Source organism: Protobothrops mucrosquamatus, unplaced genomic scaffold (genome assembly GCF_001527695.2).
Source record: "Protobothrops mucrosquamatus isolate PMUCROS unplaced genomic scaffold, P.Mucros_1.0 scaffold2605, whole genome shotgun sequence".
NCBI lineage: Eukaryota > Metazoa > Chordata > Lepidosauria > Squamata > Viperidae > Protobothrops > Protobothrops mucrosquamatus.
The window spans coordinates 77281-99972 of record NW_015388659.1 but is presented as its reverse complement, the minus strand read 5'-3'; the positions used below and the strand labels follow the sequence as shown (position 1 = coordinate 99972).

Here is a 22692-nt window from a genome sequence, read left to right as displayed (position 1 = left end):
TTTCTGGCAACTTCCTGGAAAAACCTATGAATTTTCTGAAGTGGTTTGCCATTGCATTCTTCCTAGGGCCGAGAGAAAGTGACAGGTGCAAAAGCCACCCCAACTGGCTTTGTGCCTAAAATGGTACAAGAACTCAAGATTTCTAGCCTGGTGCCTTAATCATTACACCAAACTGGCTCTCAACATATAAATAATACAGACCTTTTGAACCTTTTGTTTTTCGGGAATTTCTTACTTATAAAATACACCCTACTGCAGAAAAAGGATTCTCTGTTTTAAAACCAGGAGGTAGAGTATATTAATAGTATATTACATTAAAACTGGCTGCATAGATAAAAGCTTTCATTGGACTTCTGGTTTATGAGTATTTTGATTAAATAATCTCTGCAAAAGAAAAGTACATTTTTGAAAAACAGAAACTCTTTTTATTGACAATTTGACTACTCTGGGCTCTTTTTAAGTTCTCATTACTTTAGTTGATTATCACACAGCAAACTATGTATTCTCAAGAGTTTCAAAAGTAGTTTAAAATGCAGCATACGGCTGGAGAAAAATGAATCTATCGTGAATAAGAAAATCTGATCTCTTTTTAGGAACTGTGGATATGCAAAGCTCTGGGTAATGGAACTGTAGATAATAAAAGCTGTTTGTGAATAGTAAAAAGGAAGGGTGAGCAAATCCTTTGAAATTTGTTTCAAAACTCCATAGAAGATTTGGAGCACTATGGAACTCATTCTCTGTAGGAATAACTAAGTTGATGTAAGTAAGAGAGATGGGAATAGATTCATTTGTTGTGTACCTATAATTTTTCTATACTTTCAGTTACTTTACAGACATGCAAAAGGATAGGTGGACATTTGTGCATGATTAAAGTACATTTTTTTCAAAGTTTCATTATCCATGGTTTTGTTATTTGTAATTCCTGCATAGAAAAGAACCCCACAAATAACAGAAATATTATACTTTAGATGGCTAAATATTTATTTTTCAAATATTCTGTTTGTATGACAGAATTATTTTTAATGTGATAAATTGTAATATTTCTTTAAACTGTCCCAATGTTTTAAGAGATATTGACTGCTCTTTGTTATGCTAAATAATTGAAATAGATCATGTACATTTCCTATAAAAATATGTCTCATTACACCATAAACTATTTTTAAGGCATGTTTCCCACCAGAGATCAAGCTTATATATACACTTATCCACGCTGAAAACATGCATATAATTACATGGTTTGCATTCTTTTACATGCAACCTCTCTTCTGAAAGTTGGCACAAGGCAAGAACTTACATTTATGAAATTCAAAAGGGCCCAGATTTCTCCTTTTAGGTTGGAATGTTTTTGTTAGCAATTGATTATGAACTAACAAAGAGGGGTTTTTTTGTTGATTTTGTTTCAATGAAAAGTACTTTGGAATAAAACATCCCATTTTTACCTGTCAGAGATGTGACGCACCTCATTGTGCATATCTAAATGTGTATGCTTCCTATTTCATTGAATCACCACATCCCATCATCCAAGATGATTATATGCAGCTATTTTCTTACCATATAGTTGAATCATACCATTCTTTTAAGGGGATCCAAAGGATTATAATCCTCAATCTATTTTCATATTTAATACAGTCTCTTTATGTGAACAATGCAACATTAATGATAAACCTATGGTAAAGAATGGCAATAATTTCCATCAATAGGGTAATTTGACCCACAGCTATATTTGTCAAGGCATTGTCCATTATCTTTTCACACACTCTACTGTTCATATAAGTAAACCATTTATACAGTTATATAAGTAGCCAATTATATAGAATTAACTAACATTGAAAAATACTGAACATTCCAGTGAAGCATCATTTTCTTATGGGGATGCATACTAAAAACATATAACATTAATGTTAAACATCATCTTTAAAAGTAATTCTTGTTCTAACTATAGATAGCTGCATTATCAAGTGATGAACTGTTAACATTCTGAATTTATTCTGGGAATAAAATTAATTGCCTCCAAAGCTGTTTAAGAAAAAGACCTCTTTTAGCATTGCTTCATGACCATTGGCAAGAACAGTCTGTGGGTTCCTGAATTGTATAGCTGACCCAGGTTGAGTTACCACTGCAATATAGTTGTACAGTTCGCCTTTGTAGTCCCAGTTCTCTGCAACATTTGCAGAATCTTGCATATGTATTAATGTTATAATTATATATGCTTGCAGAAGGACATTTTCCATCGCAGGAAACAATATTTACCTGGGAATAAATACACAAAAAACTCCAGTAAATAAAATGGGTTAATATGTGCATGACTTCCAAACCTTAACAGAGCTGATGCAAACAGTAATGGTTCAATGCTTACCGGTGTATTACTTCGACAATCATTTTTGCGTATTGTCATTCTAACAGTCACTTTTTTACAGAATTTTCCATCTTCTTTGCCTACAATAATGAATTGTTTGGAAAATATGAACATCCCTATGCATAGCTGTACCCCAAAAGGGGATAAAATATGCTAAGTAAAAATTATGAAATAATTATGAAAAGAAATGAAGTAACTTCTGATGCTATTGTATTTATAATTTTTAAATGAGGTATTTTTAAAATAAGGGTTTAAAAAAAGGTTTGCCCAAAACACTAGAGATGCAGTGTCTAGATACTATAAAGATTATGCTTTGTTCTGGTACAATTGCCACCAAGGGGAGTGAAACTTACACAGCTGCCAGATGTCCACTTTCTAAAGTGGCAGAAACATAATCATATGCATTTATTTTAAAATCCTGGGATGTCAACTCAGACTTCTAACTAAGAATTCAGATTGACAAACATAAGTTAATAGATTTAACCCAAAGTCCTCAAACTATGTAGTATTAATACCTTACTCCATAATCTGAAAAACAGTTCTGACAGTAGTTTAATCTAGGTAAAGTAATACTGTACAACAAAATGGGCATGATAAATATGTAAATCAAGATAATGTGTCTATTCAATATTTATAACATTTAACATACATAGTTATGCATATATGCTATTCTGCTGAAATTTACAACATATTTAGCGAATGTAAGGAATTTAATGTAATAATGTAATGTAATAATGTTTAATGTAACATAGGTAAGGAATTTGAGAATTGTGTTTAAATGATTTGATACAGTATTGTATTACATATGACCTTGTGAGTCAAGTCTCAATTCAGTTCCACAATTCAACAATGTGATGGAAAAAAGAGCATTGTTGCCTAACTGGTCACAGAAAATTAAACAAATGAGATGCAACTGTAGGATTGGGACAATTCAGCCATACAATTTTCTAAATACCTTCTGTTTATCTCATTTCTCTTGAATTGGCTGTCTGTTTTAAATACAGTAAGCAGTTTGCAATCAGGATAAGCTGTAAGATTGGCATAGCAGGAAAGGCGTTTCCTATCCCCAACATGTGTAACTAACATAATTTGATTAATTAAATTCAGCGCAATATGTAGCATAGGACTATAGTTTCATCTGCCTAAATGATAACAAAGCCATAATTGAGGGGTCCTTGGTGCTCTCTGAGCTTGTTTTTTTGCAGATGTTTCATTACCCAAACTAGGTAACATCATCAGTGCTAGTCTAAAGCATTACTAGCACTGATAATGTTACCTAGTTTGGGTAATGAAACTTCTGCAACAAAAGAAGCAAGTTCAGAGAGCACCAAGGACCCCTCATGTCAACTCTGAGTTACAAATATTCTCCTTTATTAAAGCCATAATTATAATTAGTTTGTTAATGGCTCCATATTTGGCTTCCCTGGATGGCTGAATCCTGTATTTTCATATCATATTTAGCATGTTTAACTATAGATTTGCATGTTCTTCATTTTTGTCCTATTGCCAGATTGTTATATTTAATCCTTCTGTATCATAATAAAATAAATGAGACTATTCAGATATTTATTGAGGATATAACATTGGATAGAGAAACATGCCATGCTCTCTGCAGAAGTGTTATTTGAACAGCAAGCTTTAATAAGCAAAAAATATTTTTCTATGTTCTACAGCAGTGTTGAAATTACTCAGTTAAGCAAATAATAAATAAATCGTGCAGCAAATGAAACACTATGCAAATGCTTACTGCCAACAGTACATTGTTGGCTAACAACAATGCACTGCCCATACAGTGCAAAATGAAAAGATGTGAGCAAATCAGAAGAATGAGCAGTTAGTACTACAATGCAGCTCTTTTGTGATGGGAGGGGCATTATGCTTCTAGGAGGGAGTACATTGTTGGAAATCAACAATGGCTCTGTTTGGATTCATTCCTACTGATTTCCAAGAAAATGTACCTGTATTACACTTAAGGCTAGGTGTAGGTGTAATTGGGCTAACAGGGAATGGGAGCAAAAATGATACTCCAGAACCTAAGGACATTACAAATTGAACATATTATACATGATGAATAGATGCCCCAAATCAATATTCAGCATTTTATCTTTACTTATGCTATCAACAGTAGCCTCTCAACTGGATTGTTTATGAGTGATTATGCTGAATAAATATATGCACTAAAATGACAATTTTAAAAAAGCATTATTAACAAACTATCTAGTCATCACTAGTGAAGATACTACTTTTATTACAGATAAACTTTGTTTCATCCTAGCTTCAGGTAACCAGAAAAGTTACCTTCAAAGACTGGAATCTGTTTATGAACATGTAACCAATAATATTTTTGAATTTTGTATTGAATCAATGTTTAAAATTTCTTCCCTTTCATGTCCCCAAAGTGACGCTTCAGTAGCAACTTACATGTCTTGCAGCATCCTTCAAGGAATGGGACAATGTATCCTCCAATCTAAATATATACAAAAATAAAAGTCAGATGCACTGTAAAATTCTTCGTTATAATTCTAATTGTATATGAAAAACATAATTAGCTGCTATTATGAAACCTAAACTAATACAGATAGAAGTGCTATGTAGCTGTAGATGTAAGTGTCAGGAGAAATAATGCTTTCCATGGGAAAATTAATCTATATTCTGGTGTCTAGCTATAAATATTTGGTGATGTATCTGCATGCAATAATTTTATGGTCCCCATAAAATTATATGAAAAAAAAAATATGTTGAAGCACTAACCTTCACACATTCTGTTTCATTAAAAGGTGGACAGCTTATGGGTGATGTAATTAGAACTGATCCAACTGGTGTATTTATGCAATCATATTTGAGACAGTTTAAGATCCAACTTGACCCAGGCTACAAAATATTTAAAAAACATTATCAGAAATACAAAAGCACCTTGGTATTATGCAGAAAGTTAGAAAAACTGGAGCAAATTCCAAAAGCTCGGTTTGCTATTACCCTTTTTCTTAATCTACAATGCTATGTATGTTTGAGGTCTCTTTGAGAACATTTTTTTTGTAGCTGTATGCAGTAATTATATTAAACCTTACCAAATCCTTCCACGGTTGAATGGGGTCAATATAATGTTCACAACAATGTAGGTCCATGTGAAGAGTAAATCAGTACCAAAGAACAGTGCCATAGAATAATCATTATTCGTGGATAGCAAATTAGACTTAGTGTTTACCATACTGTATATATAACTTTCACTATGAAGAAATGCCACCATGAAGAATTATCAAGAATTGTGTTAGCTCACCACCAAGATCAGCATTTCCTTGTGTTCTGTGAGCTATAAGTTGATCAAAGTAATGCTCACTAGGATTTGAAATATTTGGGAGCTATGCACAGTTGGGTCTTTTGTAATGGGTTGTAGAATGGCTATGGTCATGTATTAAACATACTCAGGATTTGTAATATTAAATCTATCATGCTACTAAATATATCATATAGTTAAGTATGCACAACTTTGTATTTCCAGAAAACCATTTGATTTCAGATCACTGTGATTAGTGAAAAGAGAATTCCCAGCCAAGATAAGAGTAGTATTTGGAATTGCAAATGAAATTCAGGATTTGACTTAATGAATCAATGAACACCCTTTACAGAGCCTCCCAAAACATCTCAAATAAACCAAAAGTCCCAGCAGCCCAGGAAGAAAAAACAGGAGTCACCTACAACATACAATATAAAGACTGCAATAGCCACTACATAGGATAAACAGGCAGAAGACTGACATACTACACAGATGAACACCAACTAGCAGTCAGAAGACATAATGAAAACTCCTTAATTTTACAACACAGACTTAACCATAGTTTCATCTGGGAAACTCTGACCAAGCCAAGTCCAAAAATGCTAGAGAATTCTTGGAAACCTGGCACTCTGACAAATTGGCCATCAACAGACACATAGACATAAACAACAACTACAAACCATTCAAAAGAGACAATCAACAAGCCCAAAAAGGAACAAAAAGACCAAAACCCCTCCCCACCAACAATCAACACCCAGAGATTAACACCAAGATTAATATTAACGATCAAGAAGCAAACAATGCCCCAGTTAAGGAACTGCCAAACAAGCTAACAGTCAACAGCCCAATCAAAGAACTACCAATACCACTCCAAAAACAATGACAGGGCAAGACACTAGAATATAAAATGGGAGCAAATCCAACTCCCTACTTGCACTAATGATGTTTCCCGTTTGGGTAATGAAACGTCTGCAAGAAAACAACCAAATTCAGAGAGCACCAAGGACCTCTCACACTTTCTTAAAAAAAAATGTACCTTAAAGTATGAAATTGTTCCATTGGTGAATGTGTGAACACAAGACACATTCTTGCATTTTCCACAGCAAGTTGTTAGATCCTTTGGATGTTCATATACTTGATGCTGAAAAGGATGATAAAATATTGAATATGGTTTACAATAAAGCAAATAGCAAAATTACAAGAATAAAAACCCCACATTTGTTCTGTATTGTATTCACTATATGTTTATGGAAAGTATATAAGAAACCGAAACTATCGAAAACTTTCCAAAGGGGAGCTTTACAAAATGTCTTGATATGAGCAAACAAGCTGTCCTCAAAGCATTAAAGTCCCAGTCCTCCTTGAAAGGCTTTCCCAGCTCTCTGCAAATGTATGTGCATGCAGAGACACTTTGCTTCACTGGAAACTTCACCAGAATTGTTTATTTATTTATTTTTAAACCCATTATATTAAACTACTGTATACTTCAATGGTTACATTGACTTGGGCTTAGATTATCTAGGTTTACTGCTGCTTAAAACCAAAATTCATTGCGTGTCTTTCTGTATGAGCAGTTTGAATTGAAAGGGCAACTACTGCTTTACTTCACTTCTCCCATCACAACAGAGTAGAAAATGTGAATGATGTCCCCTCTCTCTCTTTTTAACTTCTCAGTGAAAACGTATAGTTTAATTTTGAACTTCTTACAGATTTGCACCTTGCTGCACAATCAATAATGGAGGTATTCATCCGATAGAACTTGGTAACAGGGTCAAGTATATTTGTGCAGTATGAAGTGTGACAAATGCCACCAGATGAGTGTTCAACAATGGATTGTCCTGGAAGCAGAACGCCTCTTTCATTGTTCAGACATACTTTGTCTTTTGCTAGAAAAATGCCAATAAATACAAAAGACATTATGTAAAATTGTTCACGTGCTTGAAATATCATTGCTATTTCAAGCAAAGAAAGTGAGACAAGCAACATGCTTAAATATTCATAAACATCACTGATGAAAGAAAATGAATACATTAATATTTACTCATAACTTTCTCCTGACTTCTATCAATAGAATCCTACTGCAGTCATAAAACAATGGAGCTAGGCACAATGGAGCTAGCTATTTCCAAGTCTTTTCAAGTTGCAGGGAAATAGCATTTGCTTATAAAAATTCCTTTATTTTAACATGATTTTTAAATATGAATTATATATTATACTGCCTTAAAATGCGTGGTTCATAAATAGAAATTATTCATACTGGCATAAATTAGAGCTTTCAAAATAAAAATGGGTCTACTTACAACATTTATATTTAGTGCAGTGACAAACATTTTCTGTGCTGTTCTGGAATTTTTCATCTAAGACCATTTTCTCTCCCTGTTCACATCAGAAAAATATCAATATTATCCCACATATATTGTTCTTCAATATCAGTGTTTCTGTTCACTGTATCTTCTTAACAGAGTTATGGATTCTAACATAGTAAAAGCCCATACATATATATCCAGAAAGAAATCTGAGTCCTAGATGTCTTATATAAATCACTAATTTTGAGATTCTCGGACATGTCACTTGAATTACACATTCACTAATTAATTCTGCACTTGTTTAACAAAAGTCAATGCTGATGAGACCCATAGGACTTACTCCTATTGAACCTACTGAGTCAGCATGTCCAAAGGGTCTCAAAGAGTCCCAAATACACATGTTGTTAACTTTTCTCAGAGGAAAAATGTATGTCAGATTAATAAGCAACCTCTCTTTTCAGTTTGTTGAGTTCTACCAAGAGAATTTTAATTAACATATAAAACCCTCATATACAGGAAAGAGTGCTACAATGAGCATTAATTTGCAATATGTACTTGTTTTATTAAACAGGTACTATAATTACAACAATTGATGAAACATAAATAAACTACCAATTCTTGTTGAGTATTCTAGTTATTTTTATATATAAATATTGGTGAATTCAAAAGATCTTAGTATACTCTAAATTCTAAAAAACAATGATTGATAGATAGATAGATAGATAGATAGATAGATAGATAGATAGATAGATAGATAGATAGATAGATAGATAGATAGATAGATAGATAGATAGATAAACTTTATTGTCATTTTTTTACTGTGGGCACACTGGCACACATTAAAAATGAAATTCTGTTGCCTGCTCTCAAGAATGTACATATACATAACATACATATAAACAACAATAGATTGCAGATACTTTAGGCATATTTCAGTAAGATTTCTTACCAGTTTACACTGAGGCTTTGGAATTGTATTACATGCACACTCTAAAATAATAAATTGAAGAAGGGAAAATCAGTCCTCCTAAAGCTGTCCATACAGCAAAACATTCATCAAATGCATTTTTTTAAATTATATTTTTCGAACAATACAACCAACATTGCACTAAAAATTGTGACACTGTAAATATTTTGAAGATTCATTATAGTATAAACTTTCAAGGAAGAGAGACCACTTCACTCAATGGGCTGATGTTTGTAAGTACTGTAACAATGATTTTGTTAAACTAACCCTACAATAAGGATAGAGCAACCACTTCTTGTCTCCACTACCTCACAAGGCAAACCTCAATCTTGCAAGTCTGAAAGTGCACTTCTTCTGCTTCACCTTTACAAGTCCAAGAAACTTAGGAGGGTTCCTTCTGAGACTTTTGCCATAGTTCCATTCTTTCTGTGGGATCAGCTTTCTCTCATTCGACCATCGCATAGTCTGTGGCATTTAATCTTGTCTCCCAAAGTCATTTGTACTTACACGTAGTACCCACCCTTTGGTATATTATCCTCCCCGACCCTGAGATTAGATTGATCCGGCCCCTGTTAGTCTTTTATAAGATCTTGAAATTTTGGTTTTGTGCCCGAGATGAGCAACTATATAAACTGAATAAATACATTTCATAATTCAATATTTATTCAGTGTATGTAAAAAAATTTCTAATCATTCAACAGAATTTTCATGTCCACCTTGTCTATGTTTATCCTGACTGCAACTCCATTCATTGCAAAGGAGCAAAGGATGATTTTGCACATTAGTAACATTGGTTGTAGATCAAAGCCCAATAACGATAATTTATGAGCCGTGGTGGTGCAGTGGTTAGAATGAAGTATTGTAGGCTAACTCTGCCCACAGCCAGGCATTCGATCCTGATGGGCTCAAGGTTGACTCAGCCTTCCATCCCTCTGAGGTTGGTAAAATGAGGGCCCAGATTGTTGGGGGCAATAGGCTAATATTATAAACTGTCCAGAGAGTGCTGTAAAGCACTACAGCAGTGATGGCGAACCTTTTAGAGACCGAGTGCCCAAACTGTAACCCAAAACCCACTTATGCATCATCGGGTGCCAGGTGGACGTGGCCCATTGGGTGGACATGGCTGCGGTGGTAACAGCAGACTGGGTGGGACTAAAAAGTTCAATCAATCAATTCCAACTCTGCAAGATTTTTTTTTTCCCTGAGAAGTTGAAATTGGCTGATTGATTGAACCTTTTTTATTTGTACACGGCGGCGGAGGCCTAAAGCGAAAAGGTTTTATAAAACCCAGCTGAAGGCCTAGGACTGGGGCGATGGCGTGCGTGCCCACAGAGAGGGCTCTGAGTGCCACTTCTGGCACCCGTGCCATAGGTTCGCCACCACTGCACGACAGGGTGCTATATACATGGCTATTGCTATTTTACAAAGAATTTAAGTTGTATAATTTTGGAAACTAAGGAAAACTTTCTAGGCAATAAAACAACTCTAAAAACTATTCAGTATCAACCTACCACATTTCTAGATTGTTTTGAACCATAGTTATAATTTTAATCCAACACCATTGACTTTGTATTTTCAAAAAAAAAATGCTGTTAATTGCTCGAAGATAAATGAAGAAAAAAACATAATTACCACATCTACGATATGGACAACATTTTTCTGGACTCCAAACTTGTATCAGGGACATTCCCAACATACATTTAAATTCAGGACAACGAAAGGTTTCACAGACTGCAAGTTAAAAATAGAAGACATGTGGTTTTATCCTCATATTCTTGAAATGGAAGAATTCCATTTGAATGAAAAATACTCAAGATGATACTTACTAATCAAATATAAATAAAAATGTTTTAATTGTGTGTTTAATGTCTCAGTCTTCACTATTTACTGATGTACATCTTAATATATATAAATAATATTAATATTAATGTATTAACCTTCTATCTTTCTTGCATAACTGAAAATGAATGCAGATTAATAAAAAGTTTAATTCATGACAAATCTGTAAATTTATAGCTCAGAACAATCACCGCAAAATAATTAAGATAACCTCTGAGAACAAACTCACCACACTGATAATCAGGGCAACATCTGTCAGTAGTATTGCCATTCACAGTGAGCCTTTCTCCTTCTTGACAGATGGGAATTTGATCAGAACAAATGCTACAGGCTAAAAGAGAAATATATAATTTATCTGAAAATAAAGTTGGCTATTTTTTATTATTCAGTTTTCAATAATTGCATACAGTTTTGTGAACTACATTTTATTTCCTTTTAACCATAGTCTACAACAGGGGTAGTCAACCTTGGCTCTTTTATGACTCGTGGACTTCAATTCCCAGAATTCCTGAGCCAGCTTAGCTTAAAAGAGCCAAGGTTGACTACCCCTGGTCTACAACAAATAAAAACAGAATTTCATTTTTAATGTGTGCCAGTGTGCTCACAGTAAAAAATGACAATAAAGGTTATCTTATCTTATCTTGCCTTGCCTTGCCTTGCCTTGCCTTGCCTTGCCTTGCCTTGCCTTGCCTTGCCTTGCCTTGCCTTGCCTTATCTCAGTGGTGGCGAACCTATGGCACGGGTGCCAGAGGTGGTACTCAGAGCCCTCTCTGTGGGCACGCGTGCCGTCGCCCCTGTCCTAGGCCTTCAGCTGGGTTTTATAAAACCTTCTCGCTTTAGGTCTCCACTGCTGCGTACAAAAAAAAAAAGTTCAATCAGTCAATTTCAAATTCTTGCAGGAAAAAAAAAGATCTTGCAAAGTTGGAATTGATTGATTGAACTTTTTAGTCCCACCCAGTCTGCTGTTACACTGCAGCCACGCCCACCCAGTGGGCCACGCCCAGCCAATGGGCCACACCCACCCGGCACTCGACGATGCATAAGTGGGTTTTGGGTTACAGTTTGGGCACTCAGTCTCTAAAAGGTTCGCCATCACTGCCTTATCTTATCTTATCTTATCTTATCTTTTATACAAGCTGGTCGATACAAATTTTACTACAAGAAAGAAGGAGGTACAAGCTCTTATTCAGTTAAGCTTTCAATGCACCATTACAGTATGTTGGCATTATACACCCTACCTTTTCACAATATCATTTTAGGCAATTGTTCACAAGTGACAAATTTCAGCAGGTAAATATTACTTCAGGATTGATCACTGAAGTAATACAATATGTATACGTGATTCAAACGTAATTCCCATTTTTGCAATTCTTAAAGTCCTAGAAGATAATGATCTATTTTCATTCTCTTCTTCTCCTCCTTTTCCTTTTAAAGAAACTTCATCTTCACTCTCATTACTAACTACATTTCAAATTACCTCCACCTGAAATTTAAAATGGTCCTGAGTCACCAAATGTTTCTTTGAAGCAATATGGATACAGGAATGTATGATGTGAAGCATGAAACAACAAGTATTATTGATCTACGATACTATTCTTATATCTTTGAGGCCTTGAAGTATAAGTAAGAATTAAATCTGACGTACAACAAATATAAGAGAAGCAGCAGGTGCCTTCCACATGGGCAGCAACCAAAGTTTGATCTGATCGACAATGGGGAATTGGTTCCATAGATTTACATTTTTCTGGATCACATTCTGAAATAAGCAGAACATAAACAAGCCAAATGAAGTAAAATAAAACTTGGAGTGTTCATTTGTATTGCTGTACTATTATTAATTTCTGGAATAATATCTAGTACAGGTAGTCTTCGACTTACAATAGTTCATTTAGTGACCATTCAAAGTTACAACGGCACTGAAAAAAGTGATTTAGGACCATTTTTCACACTTATGACCGTTGCAGTATCCCCATGGTCATATGATTTAAATTCGAATGCTTGACAATTGACTCATATTTATGACGGTTGCAGTGTCCCAGAGCCATGCAATCCCCTTTTGCAACCTTCTGACAAGGAAAGTCAATGGGGAAACCAGATACAATTAACAACCGTGGTACTAATTTAAGAACTGCAGTGATTCATTTAACAAATGTGGTGAGAAAAGTTGTAAAACTCACTTAACAAATTTCTCACGTAGCAACATAAAATTTGGGCTTAATTGTGATCGTAAGTTGAGAACTAATTCTATACGCAGGGTTGCCATTTTATTTTTTTTAACAATAAGAATTGTTGTTAGAGCCCATGACCAGGACTGCCACCCTTGCATCTTGGTTCATCTTCCTATTATTGCTACATAGCACTTCCTGGATAAAGAAACTGCCTTATCCAGGGTCCTCCCCCTTAAGATTGGTTTGGCTGTTGAGAGAGGGGTGGTCCCATAAACTGGAGAGGAGGAGGAATAATAATGATGGTGATGGAATAAAGCATTGAATTCTGCCAAAAATACAAACAATACAGTATCTCAAACTTTAGTCTCCCACTGAAAGTGATGGGAAAACCCGATGACGGATCTGATGGTCCATATCTGAGTTCAGATAACATATGACAGCTTTTAACTAGACCAGGGGTAGGCAACCTTGGCTCTTTTATGACTTGTGGACTTCAACTCCCAGAATTCCTGAGCCAGACATGCTGGCTCAGGAATTCTGGGAGTTGAAGTCCACGAGTCATAAAAGAGCCAAGGTTGCCTACCCCTGAACTAGACAAAAGACAATTAAAAATTACCAAAGGCCAATTTCCAAATGACGGGATTCATTAAGCAGACTAGTATGCCTTAAAAGAAATAAATCTCAATGCAAATTCTGGCCTAGAATTTCTCCTTTAGAAATTCTGCGAAGAGAAATTGCTCTCAGCTTGCTTTTCCAGATAGCTAATCCTGAAAAATCCTCGACTAACAAGAGTTTTCAATTTTTAATAAAAGTTTTAAGAGCGTTTCCTCTTCGTTCCCATTGAGATCCAGTCATTTCTGAATTCCAGTTTGGTGAGTTCATTCATCTTCAGCCCTAAAACACTGAGCTCTGATCTCACCTGGGCCCTAAACCATTCATTCTCTTCACTGAAACTTATCTACCTAAGAAAGCGTCATTCTCAGCTGCCTGGGCCTTTTTTTTTTGTTCTGATTCATTTCTCACTAGTAGTCCCAGATAAGGTTTTCCCATGATTCCTCCCATGCACAATTCTCTAGTCTGAAATGGTATAGGGCTGGGGTCCGCAACCCCCGGTCCGGACCGGTACGGGGCTGCGGCATGCCAGCAACTGGTCCGCATAAACAAGCAAAGCCCCATCCATGGGATGCAAACAGCACACAATACCACGCACCCTCCGGTCCACAGAAAAACCTCTCTCCATGTAACCAGTCCCTGGTGCCCCAAAGGTTGGGGACCTCTGGTATAGGGTTTCCTGCCTGAGCTGGAGATTGGACTACAAGACCTCCAAGGTCCCTTCCAACTCTATTATTCTGTTATTCTTGCAAATTAGCTCTCACAACCATGTGGTTGTTTCCCATCACTTTTTCCTTATATCAGTAGTCTCTCTTCCAGGTGTTCATTTATCCTTAATCCACTCCTTGGGGATTACTTCCTTCTGCCATCTCTCTCTCTGTGTGTCTTTATGCAAGACAGTAAAGACTGCTTTGAAAATGATTTTTTTTAAATTCAGTACTTACCACATGTATAATTTGGACAGCAGGAGTTATCTTGATAATAGGTCACCAGTTTCTCTAAGACTTTGCATTCAGGAACCAGGGTGTCACAAAGGCTTTGATTGCAAGCTTTATGGATAGCCAAACAGACCCAAAAAGAATGAAAAAAAATGCTGCTGAGTATAGCTTTAAAAATGTGCCACATTTTGGCACCCGCGCTAAATATTGCCACAGAAATATTTTCAATTATAAATTCAAAAAACGTCAGTACTCCCATGCCCTGTAAAAGATCCTGGAGCCAAGCAAACAGAAGCAGAATCCAATAGGCAATTGCATTGGACTGTTGTTTTTTTTTCATATATACATATAGGTTTCTCAGAAAACAAGCTGCATAAAAAAGAATCTTTTAATTCAGGATAGGAAAATAATGCAAAGATGGGATATCACCTTTCTAATGTTTTGTTGTATGTCTGGTTAGATTCCTATCCTATTTTTCTTCAGAGATGTTAAAGCAGCTTATATAGTGCTCTTTCTTTCAATTTGGCTCACAATAACTGAAATAAGAAAGTATAAACTTCTCCAGATTCTTGTTCAAACTTTATTCTGCCTACACTGGTTTCACTGGTAAAATTTATTTGACCAAATTGAGAAAACATTATAATTGCAACTCTTTAGGTTCTTTAGGTAACCTTCTGAAACATGATTTCCTTGCGCAGTATATTTTCCTGGTAACCTTAGGAACTTTAATGGCAATTAAATAGCTATTTTGACAGGCTGCAAACAATTCCAGATTATCTTATGCATCCTTTATCAACTTTCTTCCTTGCTATCGATGTCACAGCCTTATAAACGAATGAAAAACAATCTTCAAATTATATACAATTATATACTAATCAAGTCACTTGCCACTAGTGTGATTTTTTTTTAAAACAAAAATGCACTTTAAAAACAAAACATCTGCTCTTGTTATTTTTTTCTAAAAGAAAGCCATTCAGATACTGGAATATGCAAGAACACTTACTGCAGACTTTCTGATGACAACAGGACTGATCATCAGGGACAATTAAAGCCACTTCCCCAAAGCGTTGACATCTGACATCATAATTAACAGAGCAGTTGTATTCCACAGCAGCAATGGTATCACTCTCCACACATTTGTGCATGCAGCAATCACTACTGGAACTTTTCCAAATTTCACCTACTGCATGAGGCACTCCAGAATGATCTGTACAGGCTGAATTGTTTAGAAAAACTACACGCATTAACATTTTTCTAAAAATATTTTTGGCACTGGCATTATTACGTGTCTAATGCTTGCATGAGTGCAAAACCCAAAGTTGTTGGGAATAAGGCAATATACAAATCTACTGTAACTAGTAAAAACAGTGACAACCAACAAAGTTCTAGACTAGAGTGAACAATGTCAACAAATGTATATGGCCTTCAGCTGCAGCACTACAGAAGTAGGCAGATAACATGCTTCAACTCCTATGCAAACAGTTATAAGGTAAGTCTAATTCATAAGAAACTGAATCATTAGGATGCTTACAGTGTAACCTCTAGCTTCATCTCTCTGCTTATTGATTTATTTACAGTCGTTGTTATACCACCCATTATAACTATTGGTTTGTCTCTAGAGTCTATGGAGATTCTCAATCATACAGGCCATGGTTGTCCCAAAGGCGCTTTTCCAAAAGACAATTGGACTTTCTTAGTGTTTTCCTTGAACTGAAGAAGTTTCTTGGATGAGAAGTGATTTTTTTTTCCCAAGGAAAAAAACCAAGAAAGTCCAGTTGTCTTTTGGGAAAACACCTTTGGGTTGTCTCTAGTGTCTATTTATAATCCACAAGAGATAAAGTTGGAAGTATTTTCTGAATATGCAGAATATTCCTAACATCCAAATAGACATTACAAAAGAAGAACCTCTGTAGACTAAGATACTATCCAAAGACAAGTAAATAAATAAATAAGAAGTAGCTTCTCTCTTTATAAGCACAGTTCACAAACTAAAAGTTGCTTCCATTCCATTCAACAGTTACTGTAGGAGATTACCAGGCTGAGCTGGAGGGCAGGGTCAAATGTGTTATCAGTTTGGAGTCCTAAATCTGCTCTCACAAGAGACCTAAATCCAGCTCCCCTTGAATTCCATTGACTCTTAGCTAGTACCAATTTGCCTTAACTGTTAGTAGATCAGATTCTTCTGTATAGGTAGCATGTAATAAACTTGAAGTGCTTTGAACTCAACTCAACTCCTGTTCCTGATTACTTGCACCTGACAGTTACCTATATAGATGACTTGAGATCTATTGGCTATTATGTTATCTGAATTTCATCACAGCTATCTGGAAAGATGGATTACATATTTCTCATAGACTACAGAAGAAAAAAGGGCAGCACCTACCACACTTCTCTTCCGGGATGCAGAGAGCAGAATGAATTCTATGAAGGATGGTTCCTTCTGCACAGGTGCAGCCCTCAGTGAGCACCAAGCAAGAGTCTGAATCTTCTGCTGTTGACTCTGTACTCTGACAAGTACTTGGGGTATTGCATGGATGGATACAAGCCTTATAAGAGAAACCTTCTGGACAAGGAAAGGCTAGCAAGACAAGAAATACAGTGTTAACATAGTGTTTCTATTGATATGGGAATCACCAGGTTATGTAACAGATGCATTGGCATTAATAAGCAGTGATATTATCCCCTTCTTCACTTGAAAGTAAAAAGAATTTTAGAGCTGAAGAATTGGGAATGCTTAATCCTTCACATGCTCACCATTCATCCCATTAATTTCCCTGCTCAAAGCCTTTTTCCCACAGTTCATGGCTAATGTATCTTATCATTTGCTCTGACATTTTTTTATAGTACTTCTGTTCATATAGCTTTATTGTGCTGAAAAAAATCCAGTTATTCCAATATTTACTTGCACTTGCAGTACAAACAGTGCCCAACGATTAATAACATTTCAAAAACAAAAAAAGTCTGACTTTGGACTTGAACTTAAGCTCTAGTATATTATTCAATTTCATAGACTACATTGTCTTATCAACTTCCAGTAATGTATATAGTCTCAATACTAATACTTACGACAGTAACTAGAATTCCTCCATTCTATGCAGATATTAAATTTATTACACATGGCGACATAAGCAGACAGTGCTAAACATGGATCCTGAATATATCCAGTGTCTTGGATCCATAAATCACAAAAAGAAGCTGGAGAAACCTTAACACACATAAAAACATATATTTGGATTAGTAACATAAAAATATATATTTGGTTTAGTAACTGACAGAGTTGAAAACCAGTATTATTAGTAATCTGATGGAAAGAACACACACACAAACACACACACACAACCATACACATAAACACACACACACACACACACATATTTCTGGATTATTGTGAATTATGGATCCTACTTCAAATAGAAATATTCCATTGCATTCGAGCTATGTCAAAACCACCAAAATATTTTTTCTTGAATAACTATATTATTGGTCCTACTGCAAGAGTGGGCAACTTCTTATAAACATAATGCAATCCATAGATTGACTGCTCAGTATTAATATAAAATCAGATTTGTCAACAATCAGAATAATTGAAGTAGAAATCAAAAATAACATACATAAGAATGGCAGCTGCTGAATGTTTGGCTCAACAACATATTTAAGCAAAATGAACAATTCATGGTTGAACAATTAGCTTCATGGGTTCTTGGTTCTCCAATATACTTCAATGTATTTGGCACCAACCAGCTATCTGTGAAGATAACTGAAGCAGCTGCAGTTCTTACAACTGTATTATTAGGTAACATGAGGTCATTTGTTGAAATTCCATCACAGAAACCTGCAAAAGAGAACAGTATGTATGTATTTATTTATTTTATAATGCTTATTATAACCCACTTCAATCTGAAAAGATTCTAAGCAACATAGAACATAAAACAAACAAAAGGAAAACTTAGTAATCTTTCCCGCCAATACTGAAGACCTGAGGAAAACTGCTTAATTTTACAGTTGCAGTTAATATCTAGAAAGGACCTACAGCCATTTGTACTAGAATAAGTGGTATTTAAATTTGGTAGTTCTTCCACAAACAGAACTTTTCTCAGCTTTGCGAGGTAGATCAAACAGGAAACATGACCAGATGAGCTAATTCTACTCTATTGTAAAGTAACCATGTCGAACCGGAACATGTCGTATCAGAAACAGAAAATAAGCACGGAAAGCAAAGATAAAATTCCAATATATATTATTCTACACAGTGTTTTTGTTTTTTTTAAAAAAAGGTGCCAGAACTCACACATGTGATACAACCCGCTTTGCCTACCCTACAAGGTTCCATCCAAAAAAGGTGCCGGAACTCCGTTCTGGGCATTCTATGAGGAAAAAAGCCCTGATTCTACATATCATATGGTACAGGATAATAAAACTGGCCTCATTGTAATTATCACACCTTGAAAAAACCTCCAGATGATTTAACCAAACCCATCCGATTCATATGTAAAATCTTCAGTCTATAGCAGTAGCCAATTTCCATGCAGTGTCTAACATGCTCAAATAACTACAACACCTAGCAGACCTTGGTTACTCTCAAAAAAATCTGATTAGTGTTTAGTAAGAGATCATTAAGAAGCATTGGAACTCTACGATAGATCTTGAACGGAATGGCAACCACATCTGTATTGCTGCCAAGAAAACAATAAGGACATGTCCATGAAATCAAAGGAGGGATTTTGACTAAGGCTATATAATGTAAAGTATAATGACTGCCAATGGTGCAATAACTTACATTGCACCATTGGCAGAAGTAAAACTTTATGTGGCTATATTTTAAACACTCTGCATTAAAAAAATAAGCTGCTACAGTATATATAATCATAAAAAGTTTTGGATACACTGAAGGATTCTATATGGAAGCTAATACAGTTTCCGTGTGGCAATGGAATAATAATATAATAATAATAATAAAGTTGGAAGGGACCTTGGAGGTCATCGAGTCCAACTCCCTGCTCAGGCAGGAAACCCTACACCATTTCGGACAGATGGCTGTCCAGTCTCTTCTTAAAAACTTCCAGTGTTGGAGCATTCACCGCTTCTGGAGGCAGGTTGTTCCATTGGTTAATTGTTCTAACTGTCAGGAAGTTTCTCCTTAGTTCTAGGTTGCTTCTCTCCTTGATTAGTTTCCATCCATTGCTTCTTGTCCTGCCCTCAGGCGCTTTGGAGAATAGCTTGACTCTCTCTTCTTTGTGGCAGCCCCTGAGATATTGGAACACTGCTATCATGTCCCCCCCTAGTGCTTTTCTTCATTAAACTAGGCATACCCAATTCCAGCAACCGTTCCTCATATGTTTTAGCTTCCAGTCCCCTAATCATCTTTGTTGCTCTTCTCTGTACTCTTTCTAGAGTCTCAGCATCTTTTTTACATCGTGGTGACCAAAACTGGATGCAGTATTCCAAGTGTGGCCTTACCAAGGCATTGTAAAGTGGTATTAATACTTCACGTGATCTTGATTCTATCCCTTTGTTAATGCAGCCCAGCACTGAGTTGGCTTTTTTGGCAGCTGCAGCACACTGCTGGCTCATATTTAAGTGATTGTCCACTAGGACTCCGAGATCCCTCTCACAGTTACTACTATTGAGCAAGGTACCCTCTATACTATACCTGTACATTTGGTTTCTCTTGCCTAAATGTAGAACCTTACTTTTTTTCACCATTGAATTTTATTTTGTTAGATAGTGCCCAGTGTTCAAGTCTGTCCAGATCCTTCTGTATCTTAAGCCTGTCTTCTGGAATGTTGGCTATTCCTGCCAGCTTGGTGTCATCCGCAAATTTGATGAGTTCCCCATCTATCCCCTCGTCCAAATCGTTGATGAAGATGTTGAAGAGCACTGGGCCTAGAACAGAGCCCTGGGGCACCCCTCTACACACTTCCCTCCATGTAGATGCAGTTCCATTGAGGACCACACGCTGAGTACGGCCGGTCAGCCAGCTACAAATCCATCTGGTGGTGATGCTGTCTAACCCACTTTTTTCTATCTTATCGAGTAGTAGGTTGTGATCTACTTTATCAAATGCCTTACTGAAGTCCAAGTAAATTATATCCACAGCATTCCTCTGATCCACTGATTTTGTCACTGAGGAATTCTAACTCCATCTTTACATTGTAACATTTCAAAGATATCTGCCCCAAAACCTCATTTAGTTATATATGTTGTCTCACATTTTGGTTTTGCCAATTCCTAATCGTTTATGAAACTATAGAAAAAATTATGAAATTATTCTAATAATTTACACACACATACATACATACATACACGCACACTAATATAAACAGATTTTTATACATTTCAATATTTCTGATATCAACTGAACTGAAAAATTCTAAACAATAAAAGTTTTGAAAGTCTGGGATAATAATACAATTTTTGCCAAGCTCAAAAAGATGTCAATGTAGATAACAAACAGCCCTCTAAGGCAGGGTTGTCAAACCGCCAACCCGCGGGCCAGATACATCATAGCAAAACCATGCCCACCCCATTGCTGGCAATGGCAAAAAAGTCATGATACGTCATGACACATCACATGACATTGCAACTTTGACACCCCTGCTCTAAGGGGAGAACATTTCAAATCAAAATCTCTGTCTTACGTTTCTCAGATATAATCAAAGATAAGTTTAAATATATAATATTAAGTCAAGATTTGACTCCAATCAATAGGTCTTTCTGCTACATAAATTTCTGCATGTTTGTTGCTGAAATATGAGTAGGACTTCAGCGTAAATAAAGCTCAAGAGACTGTTAAAACATTGTTTTTTCTTGTTTTAAGATCAGTGTTAAACAAAAATAAGAAGCTAGTCAAAGCAACAATTTGAAATCAGAAACCATTTTTTTAACAGTGGGCCAAGCATATTTTGAATTGACCACTATCTAGAAAGCATATAAAGAGATATTTAGGCAACACTTAAGATTAGAATTTGTATTTTGTCATAATAATACTTTTAACAAGTCCTTTTCCTTTGTCACTAATATTTATTTCAAGTGTTTCTTCCCTATAGCAACATTACTATTTGTAAGATCTGAAACTTCATAGAAGTCTTGCTGCCATAAGTCTTCAGGCAGGTTTGGGGAATTTTTTTGTAAAGACATCGATTATTGAACCAGACTGATGATAAGTTAGAATACTTGTATTTAGTTTCTTAAAGTTCACCTTCAAGCAGCTGATTGCACTTAATGCTCGTTTGCGGCTGTTGCAAATCAATTTTGGAAAGGGTCATTGAGCAACCCATTATTTAAGGCTGGAGAGTAGGGAAGCCTTTCAAACCTTGAAAGCTTAATATGGTCTTGGGAATTGAGCTCAACTTTTGGTGACCTATCAATTGCAGGTTTCTTGAGGTGGTTTGCCACTTCTTTCTTCCAGGCTTTCTAGTCTGATTGACTTTTCAAAAAGGCCCTATCCAGAATTACAACCTAGGTCTAGGCATGATAAAATGAGTACTACCACTGGCTGGACGTATGATATGGTAGAGCCAAACATGCAGATTGGCACAATTACAGCAATAGCACTTAAGACTTATATATCACTTCACAGTGCTTTACAGCTTCTCTAAGCGGTTTACAGAGTCAGCATATTGCCCCCAACAATCTGTGTCCGCATTTTACCTACCTCAGAAGGATGGATCATTATTATAAGAAAGAAATTATACTTAATCACATTTTCCTTTCTGGTCCTCCATCAGGTTAGAAGAGACCCATTTTTCTAACAGTTTATAGATATGGTTAACAAACTATAGGTAGGAGAAAATTGAACTTTCAATGTACCTCATAAATTGCACATTTATGCCATATACATCTCATAGTGAGGTCCTTCTGTGTTTTGTTTAATGATACATATTGCTTAAAATTTCAAACAAAAATATTTGTTCCTACATTTAATTTCAATAGCCTATATATTCGTCTTTACCCTTTTCTCAATAGGAGAAATCAGCTCAGATTTCCATTAGCACTTTTCCTGATTTAGATTTAGTGGAGAAGATTATATCATCTGTTTTAAATTTATCTCATATTGAACAATCTTATCTTTATGCATTTTCTTCAGTATAGTAGCAGAGAGCAGGCCACTCATTTTTCAAATACCTTATATGACTTTATGGAAAGCATAATGTAAAGTACATTTTCTGCTTATTTGTCCTCTATTTATTTTCACATTACTTCAGCCTCCATACTTCTGTTTCACAAACTCTA

General features: G+C 35.7%; 1 protein-coding gene across 1 annotated transcript in view; it reads right to left on the bottom strand.

Moving 5' to 3' along the window:
- Positions 1 to 1250: 1250 nt before the first annotated feature.
- Positions 1251 to 22692, bottom strand: part of OTOG (otogelin) — a gene marked incomplete at its 5' end in the record, with an annotated part of 95809 nt that continues 74367 nt past the window's right edge. Inside the window, 16 exon segments of the mRNA XM_015825376.1 lie at positions 1251 to 2250; positions 2357 to 2436; positions 4778 to 4823; positions 5108 to 5227; positions 6667 to 6771; positions 7338 to 7516; positions 7931 to 8006; positions 8886 to 8926; positions 10536 to 10634; positions 10972 to 11073; positions 12388 to 12498; positions 14467 to 14571; positions 15464 to 15676; positions 16844 to 17038; positions 17527 to 17665; positions 18072 to 18292. Of these exon segments, the coding sequence (XP_015680862.1) occupies positions 2050 to 2250; positions 2357 to 2436; positions 4778 to 4823; positions 5108 to 5227; positions 6667 to 6771; positions 7338 to 7516; positions 7931 to 8006; positions 8886 to 8926; positions 10536 to 10634; positions 10972 to 11073; positions 12388 to 12498; positions 14467 to 14571; positions 15464 to 15676; positions 16844 to 17038; positions 17527 to 17665; positions 18072 to 18292 (2033 nt within the window).